The sequence below is a fragment of the Onychostoma macrolepis genome, chromosome 12, assembly GCF_012432095.1.
Source record: "Onychostoma macrolepis isolate SWU-2019 chromosome 12, ASM1243209v1, whole genome shotgun sequence".
NCBI lineage: Eukaryota > Metazoa > Chordata > Actinopteri > Cypriniformes > Cyprinidae > Onychostoma > Onychostoma macrolepis.
Genome location: NC_081166.1, coordinates 31,026,330 through 31,053,199, shown reverse-complemented (window position 1 = coordinate 31,053,199; position 26,870 = coordinate 31,026,330). Strand labels below are relative to the sequence as shown.

Genomic DNA, 26,870 nt, shown 5'->3' with positions numbered 1-26,870 from the left:
GTATGCTCTGTGGTTATATCGCATGGCATCCAGTTTTAACGTATAGCTAATATTTGCAGCCAAATCTGTAAAAAAATTTCATTGAGTACTATTTTGTGATATTTGTATTCAAATTGTTTATTGAAATAACAAAGTGTATTGTAAAATTTGGGGAAACCTGTTGTAGCATGTTTGTATCCGCTCATGTTGAAGCACACTGTCAAGGTGTTTTCCAGCGGTTTGGTGCAGTTTGTTTGACTGGTTGAGATTTTGGATGGACTGTAGGTTACTTTCACATCCACAGACACTATGGGTCTAGATCTGTATGTTATAGAAAAGTACACATTATACACTTACAAAACATAAGGAATAACAGATTGGGCTCTGGATGTTACTGCCTTTGAATTTAGTGGATGTTCACTTAGAATTAATCAGTTAATTCTATTAGATATAATGAGTGTGTGAATATACTGAAGTCACAGGATGTATACTGTACCTAAGAAGCAAAACTGCTCCTTTTGATCCAACAGCAATATCTGGTAGACTGTCTCCACTGTGATCTAAGGAGGACTGACTCAGAGCTTGTCCAAAAAACTGTAAACCTGAGTGTACAGATGATCCAGCAATTCTCTAAAACCACACACAGAATAGTAGAAAGGGGAAATTGATCAGAAAGGTCAAAAAGTAGTGGTATGAAGTGGCAGTCGACAAAAGGTTAAATATGCAACTCAAGAAACAAAGCTAAGTACTAAAATAGGCAGACCTGTGAATATGTGGGATTTATATGATCTACTCCTCCACTGAAGATGTAGATGCTGCCCTGTCCATCCTCCTCTAAAGGAGCTCCAATCAGCACATCCCTGAAACCATCACCATTCAGATCTGATGGACTGGCCAGAGAAGAGCCAAACCGACCCCTCTGACCTGCCATTCCCACCAGCACCACAGAAAAGGTGAAGTAAGGCTGCAAAAAGAGAAAATGCACAAGGGTATAAAGGGTATGAGTTTCTTAAACTTTTGAAAGACAAAATAAAGTCTAAAAGTATCTGGAATATTTAGAATAGGAAATGATTTTTACCCTACCTGCCGAGAGTAAAAGTACACAAAAACTCTGCCTTCAGAATGAGAGTCTACATACATTGGTGCAGATATTAGCAGAAGATCTGTTTTTGCGTCAGAGTCCAGATCAACCACACAGACCTCGGCTCCAAAGTACGATCCAATCTGAGGCTGAGAAATAAAAAGTCTGTTCAAAATCAAATCCTCTGCCAAATAAACTGCAGGCCTTGACTTGAACTGCTTGACTTGAGCTGGACACTATTGTTTTCTGTAGTGCTGATTTATTGTTTAAATCATCTTGTTTTCATAGAGCTGCTTATAGCTGAACTAAGCTCATTTCATAATTGATGAACTTTACAGGTATTGAACTGAACTGAATCAACACTAAACTGACTGTCTTTAATTTAGGTTAATTTATCATGGGTTGTTATTAGGTAACTATACATAATTTCTGGTCTTTGGATCTATGTGTATATTAGGGGTGACCCCAAATAGTCGACGATTCGATTCTTCAATTCAAGGAGCCTGATTCGACTCCCAATCTGACAGTCGAATATTCGCAGAGGTACCATTTTGGCTATGTGGGGGTGCTCAATGTCTGATTTCACATAGAACTACCGGTTTTCTCCCAATAAGTTAATATACAGCCTATTATGATAATGCTGTAAATAAGAATCTTAAAAGAAAAAAAAATTTAAATAAATATTTGGTCCCACTTTATATTAGGTGGCCTTAACTACTATGTACTTACATTTAAATTAATCATTTAGTACATACATGTTTTTACATTGTACTTATATTTTTGAAAATACATATATGCAATTACATCTGTAATTAATTTCTGCAATTAAATGTATAATTACACTGTTGACCCATCCTTACACCTTAACCCACTTAAACCTACTCATACTACCAAACCTGTCCCTAACCTCACCTGTATCCCACCTCAATAGCAGCAAAAGTGTTTTGCAATACAATATGACCACAATAAATACATTGTACTTATTTTTTGATGTAAGTACATAGTAGTTAAGGCCACCTAATATAAAGTGGGACCAAATATTTTAATGTGCGTGAATAAATCCAACCACCCCTATTATAGATTTAATTTTCACTTTCCATAATCCATGACCTACAGAGGAGCATCTTGGCGGCAAGGATTTAAAACTTTAACAAGACTCAAACTGACACAGGCAGAGTGAAATACTGGATTTATTTCGATCAGGTAGGATACAAGTGATTTCAAAACATTTCAGCCGGTTTATATATATTGTGTATATTTTATTTATCTCGTATAAGATGCATTTGGATGAGTCGCTGCGGCAAAGTGCTTCATTGTACGGTGATTATCTCTTCAGCGCGCAGGACAAACAACTATGCAGAATATTAATGACTATGACTGGGACTGTCATGTACACATAACATTATAATGAGAACACTATTATAATAAAACGCTGTAAATTTTTAGAGTGTAGTTACCGTGTTTCTGCACGTTGTTGTGTGAAGAACGCGTCCACAAAAGGAGTTCATTCAGAGCTGCACAGACATGTTCATGCATCGGGGCGTTTGTGTAGATAGCCTATAAGTTGTTATATTAACGTTATGTTGTATAAATAATGAAGCGTATTCTATATACGCTATATACACAAACACAAATGAAGATAGTTTTTTTTTTATCTGAGCGATTTCTGTTGCTCTATTGAAAGTTTACTTCCCTAAAACTCTGATGCTTCAAAACATTCATAAAGAGATTGTACAATAAATCCATATGAATCGAGGGGTTTAATACAAGTCTTCTGAAGAGACATGATCACATTACATGGTAAACAGATTTATATTCAGCTTTTATTTACATATAAACATTGATCAGTGAATATATAAAGAAGTTCAACGGTACTAGCATGAGAACAAACTTCATTGGTTCTCACGCTTCAAGCAAGCAGGCTTGACTTTCCGTTTATTAAAACGTCATTGTCCGCTGATCAGTGTTTATATGTGCACAAAAGCATAAATTATATCTGTTCATTTAAAGTGACTGTCTCTTCAGAATACTTAGATTCTTCTTAGTGACTTAAACAGCTCAATTCAAATGGATTTTTTGTATGATCTTTTTAAGAACATTTAAAACTGTCAGTTTTGGGATTAGACTTTTAATGGAGGGCAAGAAATCTCTAAAAATATCTTCATTTGTGTTCCAGAAATGAATGAATGTCTTATGGGTTTGGAACAAGTAAATGAGGGAGAGTAAATGATGACAGAATATTCACATTTGGGTGAACTATCCCTTTAAGAAACATCAGTGCTCTTCTAAATTTGACACACTGACACAATGAAGAAACACAAAAAACAAACTCACCTGAACTTACAGTATAACAATAAAATATATGTGACCCTGGACCACAAAACCATATAAGGGTAAATTGTTCGAAATTGAGATTTATACATCACCTGAAAGCTGAATAAATAAGCAAATAAGCTTTCCATTGATGTATGGTTTGTTAGGATCGGACAATATTTGGCCGAGATAAAACTATTTGAAAATCTGGAATCTGAGAGTGCAAAAAAATAAAAAATAAAAATATTGAGAAAATTGCCTTTAAAGTTGTCAAAATGAAGTTCTTAGCAATGCATATTACATATCAAAAATGATATGTTTTTATATATTTACAGTAGGAAATTTAAAAATATCTTCATGGAACATGATCTTTACTTCATATCCTAATGATTTTTGGCATAAAAGAAAATCTGTAATTTTGACCCATACAATATATTTTTGGCTATTGTTACAAATATACCCCAGCGACTTAAGACTGGTTTTGTGGTCCCGAGTCACATATTCTGTCTCAAAAACTACACAATTTAGAATCAAACAAAAAAACATCACAAACTGATAACACTCCTGGAGACGGTCTTTCTCGTGCCGTTCTCTAATCTCTTTCTGCCTCCTGCTTCACATCATTAAACATAGTATTCTTCCTCAGTCCACCTGTAAAAGCATAAATTTAGATATAAATGTCCAGCTGCATATTTGGGTTACACTTTATTTTACAGTGTCCTTGTTGCAGTGCAATTTTAAATTTAAGTACTGAGTAGGCTAATATTTATTATCATCACATACTTCCTATATGGTTGAAGTTTTTATTTTATTTATTCATTTTTACTGGTTTGGGTGTTTTATATATTTATATATTAAGACATTTACAGATGTTTCATGATTAATGATTATGGGAAACCAGTTAAAAATATTCTAGGTTCAAAAAAAGTTAACCTCAATCAACAGCATTTATTATATCACAAAATTTCACAATGTCACATTAATTAATACCACAAATAATTTTTATGTTCGGTTTTATGCACCTTGGTAAAACCTCTCGTTGTAATCATTGAAGCAGTGCGCACTGTAAAATGAATCTCTTGCATGCTGCATTGTTGTGATGAAAATGCAGAATTCAGAGCGCGAAATTCAAAACTCCGGCACGATGACTAATCTAAACGCTGATTGGCCACTACATTCATAAACTCAACATGAACATGTGTGTTTGGTTTTAAGGCTTAGCGACATAAACAGATTATGTAATGCCTGTCACTACTCGATCCGTACCGGAAACACGATTTGTACTGTGCATGCGCGAAATGCTTCCACTTCCACTTCCTGTCACCGTCAACGTTTTTATGACAGTCTAGCGATATGGATTCTTTTGCGTTTTATATACAGCTTCAAGAATTTCTCTTAAAAGGAGAAATTCCTGACAATTCTGCAAATCGTCGGAAGGTACGACGGGCGTCGGCGAATTTCATCATCAAGGGTAACTATTAGTACCGAAAGATTAAAAAATAATAATTGTTTTAAAAATATCAAGCTACGTTCACTGTAACGTAACTTACTTGTTCAGCTCCCATATCTGGTTATGTAATTTGATATTTTTACATTGAATTGCTGCTTCTTTTGACTTTTTCTTTTTTCCTATTAAAATAGATGACAGACTCTTCTACGTCGGCCCCAGTAGGCAGTACATGCGGCTAGTTGTCCTGTCAGAGGAAGAGAAGAGGTCTGTTTTTACGGAGTGCCACAATAACCCTGGGACTGGAAATCACAGTGGCATCAGAGGCACTCAAAACAGGGTTATTGCTGGATACTATTGGCCTACAATTATCCAGGATGTGAAAGAATGGGTAATCTACTACAGATGTAGCACTTTACTTTCTTTTTATTTTTTTTTTATTTTACTTCTGCCAGTTTTTTTTTATTTTTTCTGCAAGTATCTATAAAAAATTTGTCTATTTTTTACCACCTATGATTGTTAGATACCTCCTTGATTTAGAAGTTATATTTATTGTCATCACCAACTTGTATCAAGTGGCTGTTTTTCTTGACATTTTGTTCAAAAAATGTGTTGCTTTTTAGGTCAGATCATGTCACCGCTGCCAGTTGAATGACCCCATCAAGACTGTTGTGCCAGTCTTGCATTCTATTAAGGTACTGCTTACAAGGTTTTAGCAAACTGATGAGACTAACAAACTAGTCTCAACCTTGTGTACAGTTTTACCAGCATTTGGTTGATGCTAATTTTGTGCTATGCAGGTAAAAGAACCTTGGGAGGTGCTTGGTTTGGATTTGATTGGACCACTGCCAGAAACAGCACGCAACAAGTATGTCCTTACCATGACTGACCTGTACACGAAGTGGGTGATTGCAGAACCTATGAAATCTAAGACAGCAGCTGAGGTGTCTGCAATAAAAACCGCAAAGCTGTACTTGTTCGGCATGGTAAGGAAAATCATTACAAACCAAGGGAAGGAGTTTGTCTGCAAGGTGAAGTTTTGTAAATGTTTAATTATGTTTTTTTCCCCCTACTCTTGTCTCAACATTTCCACCTTATTTTTCCCGAAAGAGCTTGCGCAGCCATTTGTAAATTTAATGTGTCTGACTTCCTCAATTTAATGTGTCTCATCTGCTTCCGGCAATATTTAGCTGTGCAAAACAGCTCGTTTTGTTGCTTGATGTTGCAAACTGGTGTGTTTTACCATATTATTTTAATTATGAACACACTGGTTTGTAGTGCAAACAATTTTACCGTTTACTGCACTGTTATTCTTCTCCTTATTTCCCTATCATGCTTAATGAAGAGGAAGTCTCGCACATTCACAGAGAACAGCTTAATTCCACATTAAAAAATAAGGTGAATATGTTGTTGTCTACAGTTATTCCAGTCTTGCAAATTTAACTTATGATCCCTCTGCAGCTCAACAACAGCATTTTCAGTATGCTGAAAATCAAACATGCCATCTCCAGTGCTTACCATCCCCAAAACAACAGGCAGGTGACTCTTTTTATACCTGTCTTTTAAGATCTATTGTTGCCTTATGGTTATTCATCAACTTTCTAAATGCATTGATATGTACAGGATGAAAGAACTAATCAGAATATCAAGCGCGCACTCAGGAAGTATGTGAATGACAACCACAATGACTGGGACCTCCACCTTCCTGCTGTGGTGTATGGAATCAACAGAGGCGGACAAAGTACACAACTTCCTTACTTGAGTGAAAGTACAGATACCACTGGTCAAATACTACTCCACTACAAGTGAAAGTTGTAAAGACAAATTTTTACTTAAGTAAAAGTACGGAAGTACATGTTTTTAAAAGTACTTAAGTATCAAAAGTAAAAAGTAAATGCATTGTTTTATTGTCGCATTGTTGTATACTTACAATACCTTATGCCACTAATGCAACCTACTGAATACACTGATAAGCTTGTATTATCTTTGGAATTAAGAGCTTTTATGTTACCAAACCTATAGAAATGGAACAACTGAATGAAGATAATCATCTTTATTTTTTTATTTAACACCAGGAGTGTTAACTACATTGAACCCATTTTAATACTTTTTTAAAAGTTACAAAGTTCTTTTTCAAAGAGATATTGAAGTCTATGATATGGTTCATTTTAGGCAAACAAAGCAAACATTGAAAAGAAAACAAACTTTTAGTCTCTTCAGAAAACTGGCTCATACTCTCTCAGTATGGCCACCAAAGAACCGTCTTTTTGAATTTTGCCATCAACTGATCAGTGTTCATAAAATACTCAGTGAAAATACTTTGTGTAAATCAGTGAACTTCACAACATGTGGCTAGGGTTGGGTATTGTTTGAATTTTATCCATTCCGATTCTGATTCTGCTTATTGATTTCAATTCTTATTGATTCCCAGTTTAGATTCCAAAGTTTTCCTTTAACCTACTTTTTGATCATTTGTTTGCACAGAAAAAAAAAAAAAGCATTTATGTGCAGTGTTTTGACAATAAAATAATATTCAGATTCATATACTTCCCTGACCAGTTTTTAGCAGCAATTTACCAGTAGGCCTAAGTTTATATATATAAAGTAAAGTGAGGGCAGCGATTTTTGACAGATATATTAGCCTACCATTTGTATTGCCATAGTTTAACTACAAAAATCAAACTATAGTTAATATAATGAAACTATGGTAAATTTGTGGTTACTGAAGTTTTACTACAAATAGCATATGGTTACTATAGTGAGATAATAGTAAATTTGTGGATACTGTGATTTTACTGCAAATACCATAGTTATGGTTACTATAGTAAAAACATGGTTAATTTTCCAAAGGGCTTTAAAGAGTTAACACATGCCTTTTTAGAGCGCTTTTAGCTGTGCAGTAGCGCGGACGTTTACATTAGTTTAGCTGGGAAGATCCCGAGGTTGCCAGATTTGCGCAAAAAAAAATCAGCAAAATGTCCATTCAAAGCTAGGCGGAAAACTTCAGGCTTAGAAATACTGTAACACTTGGCAACACAGGAAGGTCCTGGCAGATTGCAGGCCGGATTTTCGCAGAAAAAAGGGTTCAGTGAATCTGAAAATGCACACACTGTAAAAACTGCTAAATATAACGACTTTCTACTTGGGGACCTTGATATAAATGTAGTTGAGTAAAAAGTATGATATTTGTCTTTCAAATGTAGTGAAGTTAAGTCACAAGTTTCCAGAAAAAATAATACTCAAGTAAAGTACACTATACTCAAAAAGTGTACTTAAGTACAATACTCAAGTAAATTTACTTCGTTACTGTCCACCTCTGGGAATCAACACTGCAAAGCAGGTTTTGTCTCACTTATTATATTTATAATATCTATGGTTAGTTGTCCATGGTAAAACTGAATTGGTGAATTTATTTACTATTTAATGTCAAGGATGGAGTTTTTCAAACTTATAGATAAATACAAACTTAATAGTTAATGGGAAGCTTCTTTATGTGATCAGTACTCCACTAGACACACTCCCTACTTCCTCCTCTTCCATTGACACCCACGTCTGCCAGAGGTCATGAATGCCGCAATCAACATCATTCATTTTTAACTTTAATCGTCGACAGCCATAATAAATTTGGTGGTAACACAGCCTGAAAGCCCATATTTCAGAACTTAACTTATGTCAGAAAGCAAATTCAGAATTATGTCATTCAAAATTTGTGCTATATTGGCTGGAAATTATTTTTTTCCTCAGGGGGAAAAAGGGCGGCTACAGCCACAAAATACAGCAGAAAAGCCTAAAATAAACAAAATTTGGTTATACGACTTGATAAATGTCAGGCGAGAACAACATTACATGTCAGAGTCAACAAAAATGACCTCAATTTTAAACCTCAGAGACATTTAAGTTATTAACTGTTACGCCTGTTTTAAACTGTAAAAACAGTTTCCGATGCTTGAAAACACATATTAACAAAGACATGTTTAGAAAATCTGCATGTACCTGCATATTTTCGCTCCGCATCCACATCCTTGATTTGCTGGAACGATTGAGGTGATTCCCGTCTCCCGCTTCGACGGCGCTGCCGCTCCACTGCACTTGGAGGAAACTGTATCCTTGCGCCGGGGCGGGAATTCCTCTACTTTGAACATTTTAAATCTTTTACATTTTAAATGTCCGCTTATTTTCAACAAAGATCTATGATATTATGATATTAAATTATGTGGAATTATGTGGAAACGAAACGCTGAATTCATCAGGGCTACTTTGTCAAGCGGAAGGTGTTGTCAGAGACGAATGTTGAGCGTGTATGTGAGATCCATTTAAATTCTGGAATTTGTGATCGTCCCTGCTAAAATTTGTGTAGGCTACAGTAAAAGAAAACAAATACATTTTGATAAATGCATAAGCAGGCTAACATTGTAATATTGATAATTCAAACAAAATGAAACATCACAATAGAAAATAATGCATTTTCATTTAAAAAGTAGTTATATTGATCAGATCCATAAAATCTATATTCTTTGTTAAAAAGTGACAATTAACACTAACCCTAACCTTTAAATAAATAAAGGTATAAGGATGTATTTTAAGTGTGAAATAATTTTGCCCACATAGATCCCATAAAGGTCCCATATGTTCAAACCTATATGGGACCCACATTGTGAAACACACATGGGACCCTCATAAATTGCCCATTTTCAGCCCATGCCCACATGGAACCCATGCTGCCCGGGTATAACCCATATGGGGCCCACATATCAATGTTGGCTGGGATGCTCCTCTGTCGGTCATGGATTATGGAAAGTGAAACTTAAATCTATAATAGGGGTGGTTGGATTTATTCATGCACATTCAAATATTTATTTAAAGCTTTTTTTCCTTTTCAGATTCTTATTTACAGCATTATCATAATAGGCTATTAACTTATTGGGAGAAAACCGGTAGTTCTATGTGAAATCAGACATTGAGCACCCCCATATAGCCAAAATGGCATGATCATAACACCTTCTGCTAATATTCGACCGTGAGATTGGGAGTCGAATCAGGCTCCTCGAATCGAAGCATCTAATCGTCCACTATTCGGGATCACCCCTATTTGTAATTATACATGCTTCTGTGACAGCTTTGTAGTTTAATCGATGTTGTTATGCGATGTTATGTTTAATGCAATACAATTTGGTTTTCCGTGGTTAACCTAGGCTATTTGTGTTCAATCATTAACCTTAAATCATTAAAAACTCACATAAGAAACAAGAATAAACTAAATAAGTTTGCATTTGTATGCATTTACTCATTTACTAACTGCTTGTTTTTAAAAAAAAACAAAAACCAAAAAAATATTAACACTTGTCAGTCCTCTGTCGTGTGTATCACGTGTTCCCGCCTCTTGTTTCCTTATTTGGTCATGTTCCTGTCCTTGTTCAGTGTGATCATTAGTTAATTCTCGTCCAGCTGTGTTTAGTCTATTATCAGTAATTATCATGAGTATTTAGTTCATGCCTGTTTAGTTAGTCTGGTCTACTCGTTACTCCTCGGTGTTCCTGTGTTTGCCTTGCGACTGTATTTTGAGTTCATCCTCGTCTCCTCCCTGCTGTGTGTACCGTGACAACACTAGCTTTTCTAATCTTTTTGTATTCTATTTGTTTTCTTTTTATTTATTATATAGGCTAATTAAAAAATCTTTGCTACATGTACTGCGTTAAGCTAACTGAGGCTTGTTATAGCACTTGCATATCATTGCTCTTTTGTTGATTTTGATTGCTTTCATTGTCCTCATTTGTAAGTCGCTTCGGATAAAAGCATCTGCTAAATGATTAAAGTAAATGTATTTTTAATACCAATGCTGTTTAGGGCAATAGTGCCATCCCATGACCATTATAATTACAAATTCATAGCTCATTTCAAGCTAATGTCACCATTAGAGTAATTTGGACAGTCATGCTAAATGTAGTCTATGGTGAGAGTCGGGAGTCAGGGTCAACTCCGAAAAACCTGGAACTGAACACCCCTATTCTGACTTGATTCTTGGTCTTGGTAATGTATTTTGCCCTGCCCCCAAACATATGATTCAACTATCAGTCGACTATCAGCAAGATTTGAAAATTCCGATTCAACAATGAAAATCCTTAGTTAGGGACAGCCCCAGTGTATATCACAGGTGCATCTCAATAAATTGGAATGTCGTGGAAAAGTTCATTTATTTCAGTAATTCAACTCAAATTGTGAAACTCGTGTATTAAATAAATTCAGTGCACACAGACTGAAGTAGTTTAAGTCTTTGGTTCTTTTAATTGTGATGATTATGTCTCACATTTAACAAAAACCCACCAATTCACTATCTCAACAAATTAGAATACTTCATAAGACCAATAAAAAAAAAAATTTTTAAAGACCTTTTTAGTGAATTGTTGGGCTTCTGGAAAGTATGTTCATTTACTGTATACAGGTATGTACTCGATACTTGGTAGGGGCTCCTTTTGCTTTAATTACTGCCTCAATTCGGCGCGGCATGGAGGTGGTGTGGAAGCCCAGGTTTCTTTGACAGCGGCCTTCAGCTCATCTGCATGTTTTGGTCTCTTGTTTCTCATTTTCCTCTTGACAATACCCCATAGATTCTCTATGGGGTTCAGGTCTGGTGAGTTTGCTGGCCAGTCAAGCACACCAACACCATGGTCATTTAACCAACTTTTGGTGCTTTTGGCAGTGTGGGCAGGTGCCAAATCCTGCTGGAAAATGAAATGAGCATCTTTAAAAAGCTGGTCAGCAGAAGGAAGCATGAAGTGCTCCAAAATTTCTTGGTTAAAGGGTGCAGTGACTTTGGTTTTCAAAAAACACAATGGACCAACACCAGCAGATGACATTGCACCCCGAATCATCACAGACTGTGGAAACTTAACACTGGACTTCAAGCAACTTGGGCTATGAGCTTCTCCACCCTTCCTCCAGACTCTAGGACCTTGGTTTCCAAATTAAATACAAAACTTGCTCTCATCTGAAAAGAGGACTTTGGACCACTGGACAACAGTCCAGTTCTTCTCCTTAGCCCAGGTAAGACGCCTCTGACATTGTCTGTGGTTCAGGAGTGGCTTAACTAGAGGAATACAACAACTGTAGCCAAATTCCTCGACACGTCTGTGTGTGGTGGCTCTTGATGCCTTGACCCCAGCCTCAGTCCATTCCTTGTGAAGTTCACCCAAATTCTTGAATCGATTTTGCTTGACAATCTTCATAAGGCTGCGGTTCTCTCGGTTGGTTGTGCATCTTTTTCTTCCGCACTTTTTCCTTCCACTCAACTTTCTGTTAACATGCTTGGATACAGCACTCTGTGAACAGCCAACTTCTTTGGCAATGAATGTTTGTGGCTTACCCTCCTTGTGAAGGGTGTCAATGATGGTCTTCTGAACAACTGTCAGATCAGCAGTCTTCCCCATGATTGTGTAGCCTAGTGAACCAAACTGAGAAACCATTTTGAAGGATCAGGAAACCTTTGCAGGTGTTTTGATTTGATTAGCTGATTGGCATGTCACCATATTCTAATTTGTTGAGATAGTGAATTGGTGGGTTTTTGTTAAATGTGAGCCAAAATCATCACAATTAAAAGAACCAAAGACTTAAACTACTTCAGTCTGTGTACATTGAATTTATTTAATACACGAGTTTCACAATTTGAGTTGAATTACTGAAATTAGCTTTTCCATGACATTCTAATTTATTGAGATGCACCTGTATATGCAAGTATTTTCAAGTGGTTGTTTCTGGTGTACAATAGCAGAAAATATTACATAAGAGAACATTACATGTAGAGAATAACATATACTGTATTTGGTGAATTATTTATAGGTACCTTGGGTGAATCCATCAGCAGGTTAGTTGCATTATTTCCAAATAATGAAATCCTCACTTGTCCTTTATGCCTATATCTTGGTGCTCCCAAAATCACAAACTTTTTTTTAGACCGTGTTGCTATTGTCATCGAATAACCTGAAAAAAAACATTTGCTGTAAAGAAATAATGCACTCAAAAAATATATAATACAATCATCATTACTTAACCTCGGGTAACCATTGGTCACAACATGCTTTCAATATATGCGGAACTTGGAATTTACTCAGAATAATGTTTCACAGATAAGAGAAAGTTATAAGGGTTTGGAGGGAGTATATGATTTCATTTTTGGGGTCTGCAGTATTTTATATATTTTTTTTTATTTAGATTGTAGCTCCCCACAGTAAATGTAAGACCAGTTTGATGTGTTTCTCACCTAAGTAACTATCTTGCTCACTTCCCACTTGGAAATCTGATGAAAGGCCATTGTTATAGTGTTCCTGATATCCACCCTTCCCCTGGAAAGCTCCCACAGAACTCATGATCAGGCTAACCTGAACAAAGAGGTTTGAATATGTTTGTTTTCTTTCCCTCTACACCACTTTTCAACTTGATGTCTGGTTGCCTTAAGGTAAGAAAACTCTTAGTGGTAATTTATTTGTAGTTATAACTAAGGATTTGCTTAGCTTAAGGAGTTTGTTGCTATATCATTTTGATATGGTCTATTATTAACTATAGCTGACCAATAAAAAAAATGCCCCCAAAAAATGTTTTTCAAACGCTTGAGGTATTGAGTTACATTGGATGCAAACACTGCACTAAATCCATCCTGAGCAAACTCCATTGTAGCAGAATCATCAGTGGACTGGACACCTGAAAGAATATTTGTGGAAAATGTAATTAAAACAAGTGAATATGATCTCAGATCATGCCATGAGCAGTATCATGTTGCCTGTGACTGTGCTGTTATAATAAATATCAGAATGGCTGTGATTTGACCATGGTGAGCAAATGTCAAGATGAAGTTTGTTTTGTTCAGCACTTGTGTACCACTGACTGTCAAATCCATTTTTATTATTTCCCTCATCTACACCTTTCTCATGTTCTTTGCTCTTGTCTGTAAACTTACCTTCAATAGCAATGTTTTCTTCCAGTTGTTCACGGATGCTGTCCAAAGCGTCAAAGTCAGTCACATTAAACACATGTTCAGCAACAGGAGCAGATGCAATAACATGTAACTGCTGCTTTGTGCGGGAATCATCAAAAGCTTCACCGATCTTTAGGAATTGAAAAGACAAGACAGGCATTTTTAGTTCATTCAAACATTTAGTCCTGTTATGCCTTGTTTAATGCAAAGATAAAGGTTAAAAATCTTCACTTTTTGACTGATAAGTTGATGCAAAGATAACATTTTGGCATCATTATACTCTGAAATTGTAAACACTGTTCTAGTCACTGTACAATGTATATGGGGACTAGAGCTTTCAAATAAAAAAGAAGACACAAAAACACCATAAAAGTATAATAAAAGTAGTCAATACAAGTTTTATGAACCGAGTCAACTAATTCAATGAAAAAACATTACTCAAAAGAGTGATTTGTGGACACTCTGTTAGGACTACATTAATAATACTTTTTGTGATTTTGCTTTTGCATCCTTTTTAAAGCTTGAAGGCCTTGAGTCAAAGAAAACATAGGTCTTACACCAATAGCAAATCGGATAATATTCTTCTTTTCTGCCTTTTCAACTGCACCTCTGAGATGAGGTTCATCATTTGATCTACCATCAGTGATAACAATTAGGATTTTAATTGCTGATTGCCTCGCCCCTCCTTCAGCAATGAAGAGCTCATCCCTGTACAATGGAAATAAGAAAAGCATTATACACAGTGTTGAGAACAGCTAATAGAAATCACATACTGGTACAGCTGTTCGTGCACTTTATTTCTTATAGGTGTTACAGTTTAAAACTCATAAAAACAATTTGTTTTTCACCAGATCACCCAAACACCCCCTTAAAGAAATAGTTTATTCAAAAATGAAAATTTGCTGAAACTTTACTCAGTCTTTGGCCATGTAGATGAGTTTCTGGACAACAGATCTGGAGAAATGTGTCACTGCATCAGTGTCTCAGCAATGGATGCTCTGCAGTGAATGGGTGCCGTCAGAATGAGAGTCCAAACAGCTGATAAAAACATCACAATAATCCACAGCACTCCAGTCCATCAGTTAACATCTGGAGAAGACAAAAGCTGAATCCATCAAGACGTTTTTAACTAAAATCCGAGTCCATAATCCATAATAATGCTTCCACCGATGAAAAAGTCCATATCCTTTTGCCTCTCACATCAAAATCCAGCCACATAAATTGTTTTGAGCTGCTCTGGCTTGTAAACGGTACATAATCTGTGCAGATTCCTCTGCTGATTCAGATAGGACAGCTTTTTCACTGGAGGAAGCCTTATTATGGATAGAGGACTCATATTCCAGCAACAGCAACATTTTACAGTTAAATTTGTTTCTTACAAACACACAGGTTTCTGCTTCTCAAGATGTTAACTGATGGACTGGAGTGGTGTGGATTCTTGTGATGTTTTTATCAGCTGTTTGGACTCTCATTCTGACGGCACCCATTCACTGCAGAGCATCCATTGCTGAGAATGTGATGGAATGACACATTTCTCCAAATCTCATCTACATCTTTGATGGCCTCAAGGTTTTCAGTAAATTTTCATTTTTGGGTGAACTATTCTTTTAATGTATTTGGATCAAATAAAATAAAGTTTGCACTAATACATTTTGAAGTGGCATTTTGAGATACTTGATGTTGATAACATTAGATGTGACGTACACAAGTCTATTTATAGCCTTTGCAGTGTAGGTCCATCCTTTTTGCTGTTTTATCTCTCCTATTCTTTTCCTCCATGAATCAATGTCATTGACTGCTTCAAACTTGGAGTGAATTTCAAAACCAGTGGAAAACTGTGCAACAGCAAACTATACGAAAAGAAAACATACGTCTGTGCATAACATATCAGTCAACCGTCCTGTTCCTGCCTGAATTGGAGATGGGCTGCAATGTGAACCACACTTTTTGAGTAGCATCTAAAGGTAAAAATTGGGCTTATGGACTCATACCTGAGAATTGCAGTTGGAAAAACTCTGAATTATTGTTATGACAAAAGTTTTCATTTTAACAAAATCTACATCTTCGACACTGTCAGAGCCATCCATTAGAAAAGTGATGTCTATTTCTAGAGGGCAGTCTGTGAATGAGTAGTATAGGAAAACATAATGATTAGATTAGACATTATTAGATTATCAAACAGTAATACAAAGAGAAATCTAGGTAATTCTTCATTTCACTTACTTCTCAAAGCACTTGGTATAGGTGCTCTCACTGCATTGTTCCCACTGATGATAAAGCACATACCGTTGAGAGTAGTAAGTACTTTGCAGTCCTTAGGAATGGTTGTACCACAAACCTGAGGGAGAGTCATTTTACCGATAAACATGTCAAACATTGTATCAATGCTGAAAGTCTCTTTCCCTGTTCAGAAATAGCAATATATAAAATTTATTTTGTTCATGCAATCAGTGCAATATTCAGACCAACGTTTTTGTCTTGTTTTGCCCAGAGTTCTTCCTGTTTTTCCTTATTTGGTCATGTTCCTTTTCTTGTTGTGTTCATTAATTATCCGTGATTACTCCTCACCTGTTTCTGTTCTCCCTGATTGCGTTTGTGTTCATAAGCCCTGTGTTTTCCTCAGTTCCCTTATCTTGCATTAACGTTATTTTGTGGTAGATGTCTCCTCCGTTTTCCTGTATGTTGCTCTTGGATTTATTATTAAAAGACTTTATTTTGAATATCCCTTTCGTCGTGTGCCTGGTTTTGACCGCAGCCTGACACATTTGTTCATCTGTGTATGTATTTATTTGTGTGTCAGGATGAACATACAACTTACCACTGAATTTGAAGATTGTGTATCCTTAGTCATAGAAAGTCCAAGAGACATGTTAACAGCTTCAGAAGGCACTGCCATTGTTTTAAAATTGGTTAGATTTTACATGTCAAAACAGACTTATTACTTGTAAATATGAAAAGCTAAATACCATTAATTGTCACCGGCAGGCAAGTTTCCTGTGAAATGGCACAGCTATAAATTTGTCCTCTTGTGTTATGGCTGTATTGTGCTAAAGGATCACTCACAAGCAAACTGTGGAAAAGTAAAGGAAAACATGTTAGGTTTGCATATATGTTTTATGAATTGCGATGGGGCAATCTAATTTAGTAGTCAAACCTCCCAAATCCAGTTCATTGTATGCTGTCAAAAGTGAGACTCTGTTCTGGGATAATGGTTCTTGACACAGGCGTTTCTTATATACAAATAAATAAACATTTATAATTTTTTTTTTCTCACCTAGATGTATCTCTCTGTATCACTCTATAGCCAAAGCCAACATCATTGTTTCTTGTGAAGTATTTCCAGGTCACAGGATCGATGTTGAATGGCAGCACTGACTGAAATGCTGGATGATGATAATTAAGACCATTATAACACACACACACACACACACAAATAATATATGTTCATTTTTGAGCAATCCGTCTGCTCAAACTGCCAATATTTTACAAAATAAAAACATATTATTTATTGAGAAGACATGAGGTGGTTAAAATGATTAAAATTATTTCCTATTTGGTAATTTTGTCTAGCTTTCCAGGACAAATATAAAAAAAAAAAAAAAAAAAAAACTTAAATCATGATACATTTACTGGAGATACAAAATAACATAAGTCTTATTTTCTGAAAGGAATTAACAAAATTGAGTGAGTGAACTATTAACTACAACTTTTGCCTCAATAAACTCTGAATTTGCTGCTTATTAATAGTTATTAAGGTAGTTGTTAAGGGATCTAATTACAGAATAAGGTATTAATATGTTCTTTATAAGTACTAATAAACAGGCAATATGCTAGTAATATGCATGCTAATAAGCAACTAGTTATACTGTCATTTTGCATCTCCAGTAAATGTATCTTGATTTCATATCTTTAGATATTTGTACTGTAAAACAAGATTTAAAAAAAACTGAGGAACAGCATAATTTTTTGTGGTTTACGTTTTCCCTGAGGTCACCTTATGATAGTTTGAGCCAAAGCTGTCATAAATGGATATTACAGAACTCATTTCCACTCTCTCTGCCCTTCAGAAACAAACAGGCCTTTTCTGGTACTATCTAAATGTCATGAATCCGGGTCCACGATGCTCCCTCCCACCACCAGAGGTCACTGTCTCCTGGATTCAATTCCCCAAACTCCACTCACCTCATTATTGTTTAATTTGCCCCAGCTGTGTTCCTGATTGCCGTCCCTACTTAAGCTCCCTGTGTTTTCTGTTCTGGGCTCGTTTGTCTCACTTTTGCCAGGTATGCCTGTGATTTATGTCTGCCCTGTGCCTCGTGTATGTCTTGTTTTCAGTGCTTGTGTTTTCTCTGGCTTTTTCCCCTTCGGGGTGGTTTCAGTTGTGTTTTTGTTTATTTTGTAAATTGTTAATAAAGAAGATTCCTTTTGCCAGCATTTGAGTCTTTGTCTCTCCCATCCCGTGACAGTACAAACGAGCCATTTGAAGACTCAGCGGCAATGGGAATCTTCTTGTACCCAGCTCCTGGTCGACAGAGGAACCAGGCCCCAGCCAGTGGGCCGCATCCTTGCCCACAAGACAATCGCCCTTTTGGGTGTTACGCCGAAGACCTCTTTGAGGTAGGCCAGGAGCTGGGGATTAGAGGGAGCACCCTCATCCACCTGTTTTTAGCGGGCCTGGATGAGCCTGTCAACCGGGAGGAGCTGGGGGAGCTAGATACGTGGTCCTATTGGGAGATGGTCGACCACGTCATCTACTTGAAGGAGGTGGAGCTGCGAGAGGGTGCCCCCCTCCCAGTCTGGGCTGTTGCTCCAGAACCTCCTCGGATCGGGCCAGCCACTTCCAGTGTCTCGGGTCTTTCTTTGGGCGCCTGGCTGAGACGCAGCGTGGAGGATCCTCCGCTGATGTCGGTGAGGGGAGCGGCGGCACCCACTCACAAGGCTCCCGCGCCCGCTCACAAAGCTACCGAAGCGGGGATATCCGCGGAGCTTTTCTCTGAGGGGGCAGGGCTCATCTCAGGCCTTCTCGAGGCGGCAGTGCCCGCTCACGATCCTCACAGGATCCCAGCGGCGGTGCCCGCTCACGATCGTCCCGAAGCGGCGGTGCCCGCTCACGATCGTCCCGAAGCGGCGGTGTCCGCACACAAGGTTCCCGAGGCGGCGGTGTCCGCACACAAGGTTCCCGAGGCGGCGGTGTCCGCACACAAGGTTCCCGAGGCGGCGGTGTCCGCACAAGGTTCCCGAGGCGGCGGTGTCCGCACAAGGTTCCCGAGGCGGTGTCCGCACACAAGGTTCAGGCGGCGGTGTCCGCACACAAGGTTCAGGCGGCGGTGTCCGCACACAAGGTTCCAGGCGGCGGTGTCCGCGAACGATCCTCCCGAGGCGGCGTGTCCGCACACAAGGTTCCCGAGGCGGTGTCCGCACAAGGTTCCCGAGGCGGTGTCCGCGAACGATCCTCCCGAGGCGGCGGTGTCCGCACACAAGGGTCCAAGCGGCGGTGCCCGCCACATCCCCTGGTTGGGTGCTTGGAAATGTCTGGAAGCCATTCCTTAGAGGGGGTCCTGTCATGAATCCGGGTCCACGATGCTCCCTCCCACCACCAGAGGTCACTGTCTCCGGATTCAATTCCCCAAACTCCACTCACCTCATTATTGTTTAATTTGCCCCAGCTGTGTTCCTGATTGCCGTCCCTACTTAAGCTCCCTGTGTTTTCTGTTCTGGGCTCGTTTGTCTCACTTTTGCCAGGTATGCCTGTGATTTATGTCTGCCCTGTGCCTCGTGTATGTCTTGTTTTCAGTGCTTGTGTTTTCTCTGGCTTTTTCCCCTTCGGGGTGGTTTCAGTTGTGTTTTTGTTTATTTTGTAAATTGTTAATAAAGAAGATTCCTTTTGCCAGCATTTGAGTCTTCGTCTCTCCCATCCCGTGACACTAAAAGCCTTACATGTAAACACGAAATGATCAACACCACTAAGCTGCAGGTTTGCAGGTTTGCAGTTCGCCCCATTGTTCAAAAACAACCCCTTTACAAACTCTGAATTGTGACAGATTAATAAAACGGTTCTATGCAAAACCTAATCCCCATTTCAGGAACTGTTTGAGGAACTACTCCGTTCCTTTAGCAGCAAAGAGTTGCTGCGACCCGTCATTTCTCAAACGCATAAACAAACTTGTTTTAGTCAAATCTTGCTGTAGTAATTTTCTTTAACTATGGAGTACTCAGAAAAGTGGACCGACTGCGAGGTTCAAGCCTTGCTGAGAATTTTCTCCAGCGAGGAAGTCCAGAGAGGTTTTGCATCGTTAAAGCGTAACAGCAAAGTGTACAGCAACATCTCAGCACAGCTGCTGCAGGTCGGGATCCACCACTCAGCTAAGCAGTGTCAGGAAAAGCTTAAGAAACTGAAACAAGACTACAAAAAGATTAAAGACCACAACAGCCTAAATAGTTCTGACCAACGGACAGGTAAATGGTATGTGTTCATGGACGGAATCCTCGGCCACAATCCAGCATGCACTAGAAATGTGGAAAGCAAAGATTCGGAGGCCAGTGACACCGGCACATCTGTAAAAGGCAAGTAACTTTTAAATAAAGATATAAATATGATAAATATATCAACGTTAGCTATGTACCAGATAAGCATTGGTACAAAGTTAATGGCCAAATCTAGTAGCCCAACCAACATTACAAGCAAACAGATGGTTTAACTCTGTGAAACTCTGTTTAAAATACTTATTTTTAGTACAATTAATGCAATAGCTGCAATGTGTGAGTTTAATAAGACCAGATTGTTAAGTGTAGATTTATTTATGTCTTTATGCTAGGAAAGTGGAAAAGAGGAGACGCGCTTGTGATGTTGGCACTGAAGGAAATGAGGGAGTTGGAGGAGGCCAGGAGGAAGGAAGCCAACGCTGCAATGGATCGTTTCTTACAGATTCTGGCGGAGCGAGAGTTGAGAGAGGCTGCGGCATGGGCGAAGGAAATGGCTGAGGAACGAGCAGAAGCTGCAGAGGCCAGACGACAGCAGACTGCATTTCAGCAGAGCTTTCTGGACCTTTTTGCAAAGTTTGTGGAGGGGAAACAAGCCTCTGTCCCACCTACACTGGAATGAAACTTAGCTGCCAGTAATATACATATATATATATATATATATATATATATATATAAATAAATAATCAAGGTTTACAGAGGTTTTCACACTTTCCATGCCAAGGACCCCCAAATATGATCATCCCTTGAACTTAATTCATAATAATTACGCGTTGCATGTACAAACGCTAATTTTTATGATTTGAGACAAATAAAAGGTGTGGCTTTTGGAGCTTAAAAATTAAACTGATTAATCATACAGTTTTCATGATTAATCACTTTAGGTGCAATTAATTATCTAGCAAGAGCTACTTTATAAATAAACATCACATTACATGATTGATTGATCATCATTGATTGATTTTGTGGAAACAAACAGAAAGAGACTGTTTGGCTTCTCAAATGACAGAGTGAAGAGGAAGATAGGTAACACATAAGGAAGTTGCCAAACCGGTGCTATGGACTAACAGTTTCTACTCTAGTAACAGTAACTTAATTTTTACTGAGAATAATTTATGGGGCAGTATATTCATGAATTTCAAGCTGTGAATACAAAATACCTCAACAGTGCTGCTATTTTGGAATGATCAACAAGGAGAAAGTCTGAATGAAAATCTATGGAAAAGATACCTAAGTCAGTGTACTGAATCAACTGATTGCATGGGTTTTTTGACAATGTCATTTTCTAAAATGTTTTACTTGGAATTACTACAATTTTAGAATTACTACTACACAAAAAATAGTTAAAGTAATGGTTGAACTTATCAATAATCAGACTAGCTAACCTAATGATAAGAGCTACTGTATCAAATGTATAAATTGAATATAGAAATATATAATAGATGTTTTTGATCACTAGATGAACATTTTTGACAAACAAATCTTGCAAAATCAGATGGAAAAAACTGTTGCTGCATGTTGCAAAATGGAAATTATAGTTGCCAAGAAACCATTAGCACACCATTAGTTACCAACAGAGTTCAATGCAACTCTGTGAAGATCTACAATGACTTGTTCTGGCTAAAAAAAACATATATATATATTTTGGCTCTTAACATTTTAAGATGCAGTGGCGGGTTTCTAGTCATTGTTTTTGTGTTTTTCTAAAGCCCTGCATGAAGTGGATGAGTATTTTTCCTTGTTGCAAAAAGGCACTGTCACCCCACATCTTAAAGACAAACAACGAGCTCACTCAAGATTTGTTTGTTTTACATCACCAAATTTGCAGCCAACAAAACTGTTTGACAGCAACACAATAAAATGAATAAATAATAGCAGCCTAAAACAACTGATCACATAAGTAGATGTGAAACTGTATAAAATTTTCATATCACAATTACAGTGACCAAAATGTTGTCAATATTATCACAGTATTATTAAAATGTGCTTGAAATGTTCAAAATGTAAAATAATAGCATTAAAAATGAGGGCTGGATTTTAAACAAACTAAAATATTGGTTGGGTGACTTAGAACATAACATGTTATCTACTAACATGTAATAGAAAAAAGTTTTGGATTTTTTTTTTTAATAATATGATATGAATAATGAAAAATATGAATTTTTTTTTTTTTTTTTTGATACATGATAAATTTTAGGCATTTTATCTGTTCCATTAACAAGCTACCTTATTATCCAAAGTGTTGCGATTCTAGAATGCACATTAGCTTGTTTTCCATCTACCACTTAAGATTTACAACAAAAATTGTGTTCATTTCTTGCATTGGTCAAAACAAAAATGGCAGACAGGCTGAATGTGTTACGGTCGTGTATGCTAAGAAAGCGCAAGACGAGGAGTAGAATCCAAACAATAGTTTTTAATAATAATAATCCACAGTAGAAATCCAGGAGAAAGGGGTTGCAAAACACACATGGTAAACTCAATAGCAGACAAACAGTGGAGGGAGAACACAGGCTTATATAATCAACGTAATCAAGGGAGAACAGAAACAGGTGTGGGGCTAATTAACCAATGAGGGAACAGCAGAAACTAGGTCAACATGTGACAGAATGCCCCCTCCCGGAACGGCGCGTCCCCGCGCCAACAAAAACAGTCCAACAGAGGAGGGAGGGTGGGGTTCTGGAGGTGGGCGAGGAGCAAGAGGAGGGCAGGCAATGGGAAAGGGGCAAAACCAAAAGTTAGTCCAAGGGGGAGTGGAGGGTGGGAGGAACCAGGGAGGAGCCTGAAGCAGGAGAAGCCAGGTGGTTTTCCAGAGACCAGCCAGGATGGCGGCCCACGGCGGAGTCGATGGTGGGAGGAGCCATGGTGGAGAATGGTCCGACGACACCAGGGGGCCGACTGACGGAGACTGCGCTGCTGGAGAAGGAGACCCAGGTGGAACGGGGCAGACGGAGAGCCGGGGCGGAACTGAGGATCCAGAGGGCCAAGGCGGAGCTGAAGGCTCAGGCAACTGAGGCGGAGGCGGGGATCCGGAAGACCGCAGTGGAGCCAGTGCGACTGAGGACGCAGGTGGAGCCGGAGGGAAGGAGGAGCCTGACAGAGCCGGAGGGATGGAGTGACGAGGCAAAGCCAGAGGAGTGGAATCCCGAGGCGGCGGATGGTCGACAACTGACCAAGGCGGAGCCAGAGGGACGAGAGAGCCCGGTGGAGCCGGTGGGATGACGGGCAACGGTGGAGACGAGGGAGCTAGGAGCCGAGGTGGAGCCGATGGGTCGGAGGACCGAGGTGTAGTCGAGGACTTGGAGGCTGGGAGTGGAAACAGGGGATCCGCACCTCTGGGTGGAGCTGAAGACTGGAAGTCCCGAGGCGGTGGAGTGGAGCGCATGGCAGGCGCTGACTGAGGGTGAGCTGAGGGACTGACAGGCATCAGCGGAGATGGAGGCGAAGAACTGGCTGGCTTGAGAGGAGGCGGGAGAGGGAGGCTGGGAGGGACCACAGGAGGACTTGAGCTGGACGGAACCAGCGGAGACTCTTGAGGGCTCTCTTGAAGCGCGGACTCTTGGATGCGCTCTGGAAGCGTGGAGGTAGGGAGGCACCTTCGTGGCGAAGGCACTGGGAGGCGCTCTTGAAGCGCGGAGCTGGACGGAACCAGCGGAGACACAGGAGATTCAGGGCTGGACGGAACCAGGATTCAGGGACACAGGTTTGTACTTCTCCCCACCAGTCAATAAGGTCTGTCTGGAAAATTTCTCTCAGTTCCTCTTCATATTTCCCAGAGATCAGTTGTAGCTCACCCTCAGTCGTAGAAGTGTGGGCAGGGCTTCCCTCCAAGCCCTCGAGTTTCACCAAAACTCCCTCGGCGAAAGGGGTTGCAAAACACACATGGTAAACTCAATAGCAGACAAACAGTGGAGGGAGAACACAGGCTTATATAATCAACGTAATCAAGGGAGAACAGAAACAGGTGTGGGGCTAATTAACCAATGAGGGAACAGCAGAAACTAGGTCAACATGTGACAGAATGCCCCTCCCGAACCAAGGCCCCGCGCCAACAAAAACAGTCCAACAGAGGAGGGAGGGTGGGGTTCTGGAGGTGGGCGAGGAGCAAGAGGAGGGCAGGCAATGGGAAAGGGGCAAAACCAAAAGTTAGTCCAAGGGGGAGTGGAGGGTGGGAGGAACCAGGGAGGAGCCTGAAGCAGGAGAAGCCAGGTGGTTTTCCAGAGACCAGCCAGGATGGCGGCCCACGGCGGAGTCGATGGTGGGAGGAGCCATGGTGGAGAATGGTCCGACGACACCAGGGGGCCGACTGACGGAGACTGCGCTGCTGGAGAAGGAGACCCAGGTGGAACGGGGCAGACGGAGAGCCGGGGCGGAACTGAGGATCCAGAGGGCCAAGGCGGAGCTGAAGGCTCAGGCGACTGAGGCGGAGGCGGGGATCCGGAAGACCACAGTGGAGCCAGTGCGACTGAGGACGCAGGTGGAGCCGGAGGGAAGGAGGAGCCTGACAGAGCCGGAGGGATGGAGTGACGAGGCAAAGCCAGAGGAGTGGAATCCCGAGGCGGCGGATGGTCGACAACTGACCAAGGCGGAGCCAGAGGGACGAGAGAGCCCGGTGGAGCCTGTGGGATGACGGGCAACGGTGGAGACGAGGGAGCTAGGAGCCGAGGTGGAGCCGATGGGTCGGAGGACCGAGGTGTAGTCGAGGACTTGGAGGCTGGGAGTGGAAACAGGGGATCCGCACCTCTGGGTGGAGCTGAAGACTGGAAGTCCCGAGGCGGTGGAGTGGAGCGCATGGCAGGCGCTGACTGAGGGTGAGCTGAGGGACTGACAGGCATCAGCGGAGATGGAGGCGAAGAACTGGCTGGCTTGAGAGGAGGCGGGAGAGGGAGGCTGGGAGGGACCACAGGAGGACTTGAGCTGGACGGAACCAGCGGAGACTCTTGAGGGCTCTCTTGAAGCGCGGACTCTTGGATGCGCTCTGGAAGCGTGGAGGTAGGGAGGCGCCTTCGTGGCGAAGGCACTGGGAGGCGCTCTTGAAGCGCGGAGCTGGACGGAACCAGCGGAGACACAGGAGATTCAGGGCTGGACGGAACCAGGATTCAGGGACACAGGTTTGTACTTCTCCCCACCAGTCAATAAGGTCTGTCTGGAAAATTTCTCTCAGTTCCTCTTCATATTTCCCAGAGATCAGTTGTAGCTCACCCTCAGTCGTAGAAGTGTGGGCAGGGCTTCCCTCCAAGCCCTCGAGTTTCACCAAAACTCCCTCGGCGACAGATGATGTTGCCGGCTCACGCACTTGGTCAGAGGATGGTAGTGGTTCAATCGCAGCGGGCTCAGGCTCTCCGTCTGCAGTGGGCTCAGGCAGTATCTCCGTAGATCGGGGTGACGGCTGGCTGGTCTCTGGCAGTGGTGGAGTGGGGCCGGTGGCGATATCATCCTCCACAGGGCCGACGGTGAAAGCTGACTCGTTGTGTATCAGCAGCCACTCCACACAAGCGGCGAAATCCTCTTTGGGACCGTTCGCTGGTAGGCGTGCCTTACACTGCTCGCTCAGGCTGATGATGTAAAAGACACAGAGCGAGCAGTCCGGGAAGTGGGTAAGGCACGCCAGATCTAAAAAGTCCCTTGTATGGTCCTCCAGCGAACGGTCCAACTGCTTCAGGCACAGGAGTTGGACGCCGGGCAGATCCATTCCGGGAGAGGACAAAACGAAAAAACAACAAAAAAATAAAAATAAACAAAGAAAAACGCTGCTTAAGTAATTAACTGTTTTCGGTATGCTATTCTGTCACGGTCATGTATGCTAAGGAAGCGCAAGACGAGGAGTAGAATCCAAACAATAGTTTTTAATAATAATCCACAGTAGAAATCCAGGAGAAAGGGGTTGCAAAAAACAGTGGAGGGAGAACACAGGCTTATATAATCAACGTAATCAAGGGAGAACAGAAACAGGTGTGGGGCTAATTAACCAATGAGGGAACAGCAGAAACTAGGTCAACATGTGACAGAATGAGTATGTAACACCATTGTCTGACAGCAGGTGGCTCTTATGGAACAGCAGAACTGAGCTGTTTCCACAGTAACCACTGTAAACAAAGCTATTTTATTAGGCATTACACTGAGGGAAGATGAAAAGAAGATGCCATTGAAAGATGAAACAAGAAGACAGTCAGAAGACAGTCAAGAAGACATTCAGAAGACAAGTCAGTTGCCCTTAGGCATTCATAGAATTCATTCATTCATACGTTCATTCACATAATTTCTCTCAGCACTCTGCTTTCATTCATGTTTTCACTCAAAACCAAACCTGTGCTGGATGCTGCACCTGCGTGAGACTCTTACTAAATTTGCTTAATGCTGATCAGTATTTACTGCAATTTTTTTTAAATCGCAATAATCAAATACTGTTTTAACTCTTTCCCTGCCAGCATTTTTGGAAAAAGTTCCCAGTCACTGCCAGCAGTTTTGATCATTTTCACTAAACTGTCAAGGCCCCCAGAATATTTTGCTGCATGAATAACTGAGCATTATGACAAAATAAAGGCAAAAAGCTGAGAAAATTTAGTTTTTATTAAAGACTACATCTGGCTCATATTTAGTACAAT

General features: G+C 40.2%; 1 protein-coding gene and 1 pseudogene across 1 annotated transcript; one reads left to right on the top strand and one right to left on the bottom strand.

The window, feature by feature from the left end:
• LOC131551562 (integrin alpha-X-like) overlaps positions 1-26,870 on the bottom strand; it is a 38,333-nt pseudogene that overhangs the window by 10,230 nt on the left and 1,233 nt on the right.
• Positions 19,910-22,020, top strand: LOC131551561 (uncharacterized). The gene is made up of 2 exons (XM_058794576.1): positions 19,910-20,349; positions 20,601-22,020. Exons 1-2 carry the CDS (start codon positions 19,989-19,991, stop codon positions 20,885-20,887), a joined length of 648 nt encoding a protein of 215 aa, XP_058650559.1. The 5' UTR covers positions 19,910-19,988; the 3' UTR covers positions 20,888-22,020.

Coding starts and splice junctions, on each gene's coding strand:
- LOC131551561 (XM_058794576.1), top strand. CDS start 19,989: ATGGAGTACTCAGAAAAGTGGACCGACTGCGAGGTTCAAGCCTTGCTG. Junction 20,350..20,600: donor CACCGGCACATCTGTAAAAG/GCAAGTAACTTT, acceptor TCTTTATGCTAG/GAAAGTGGAAAAGAGGAGAC.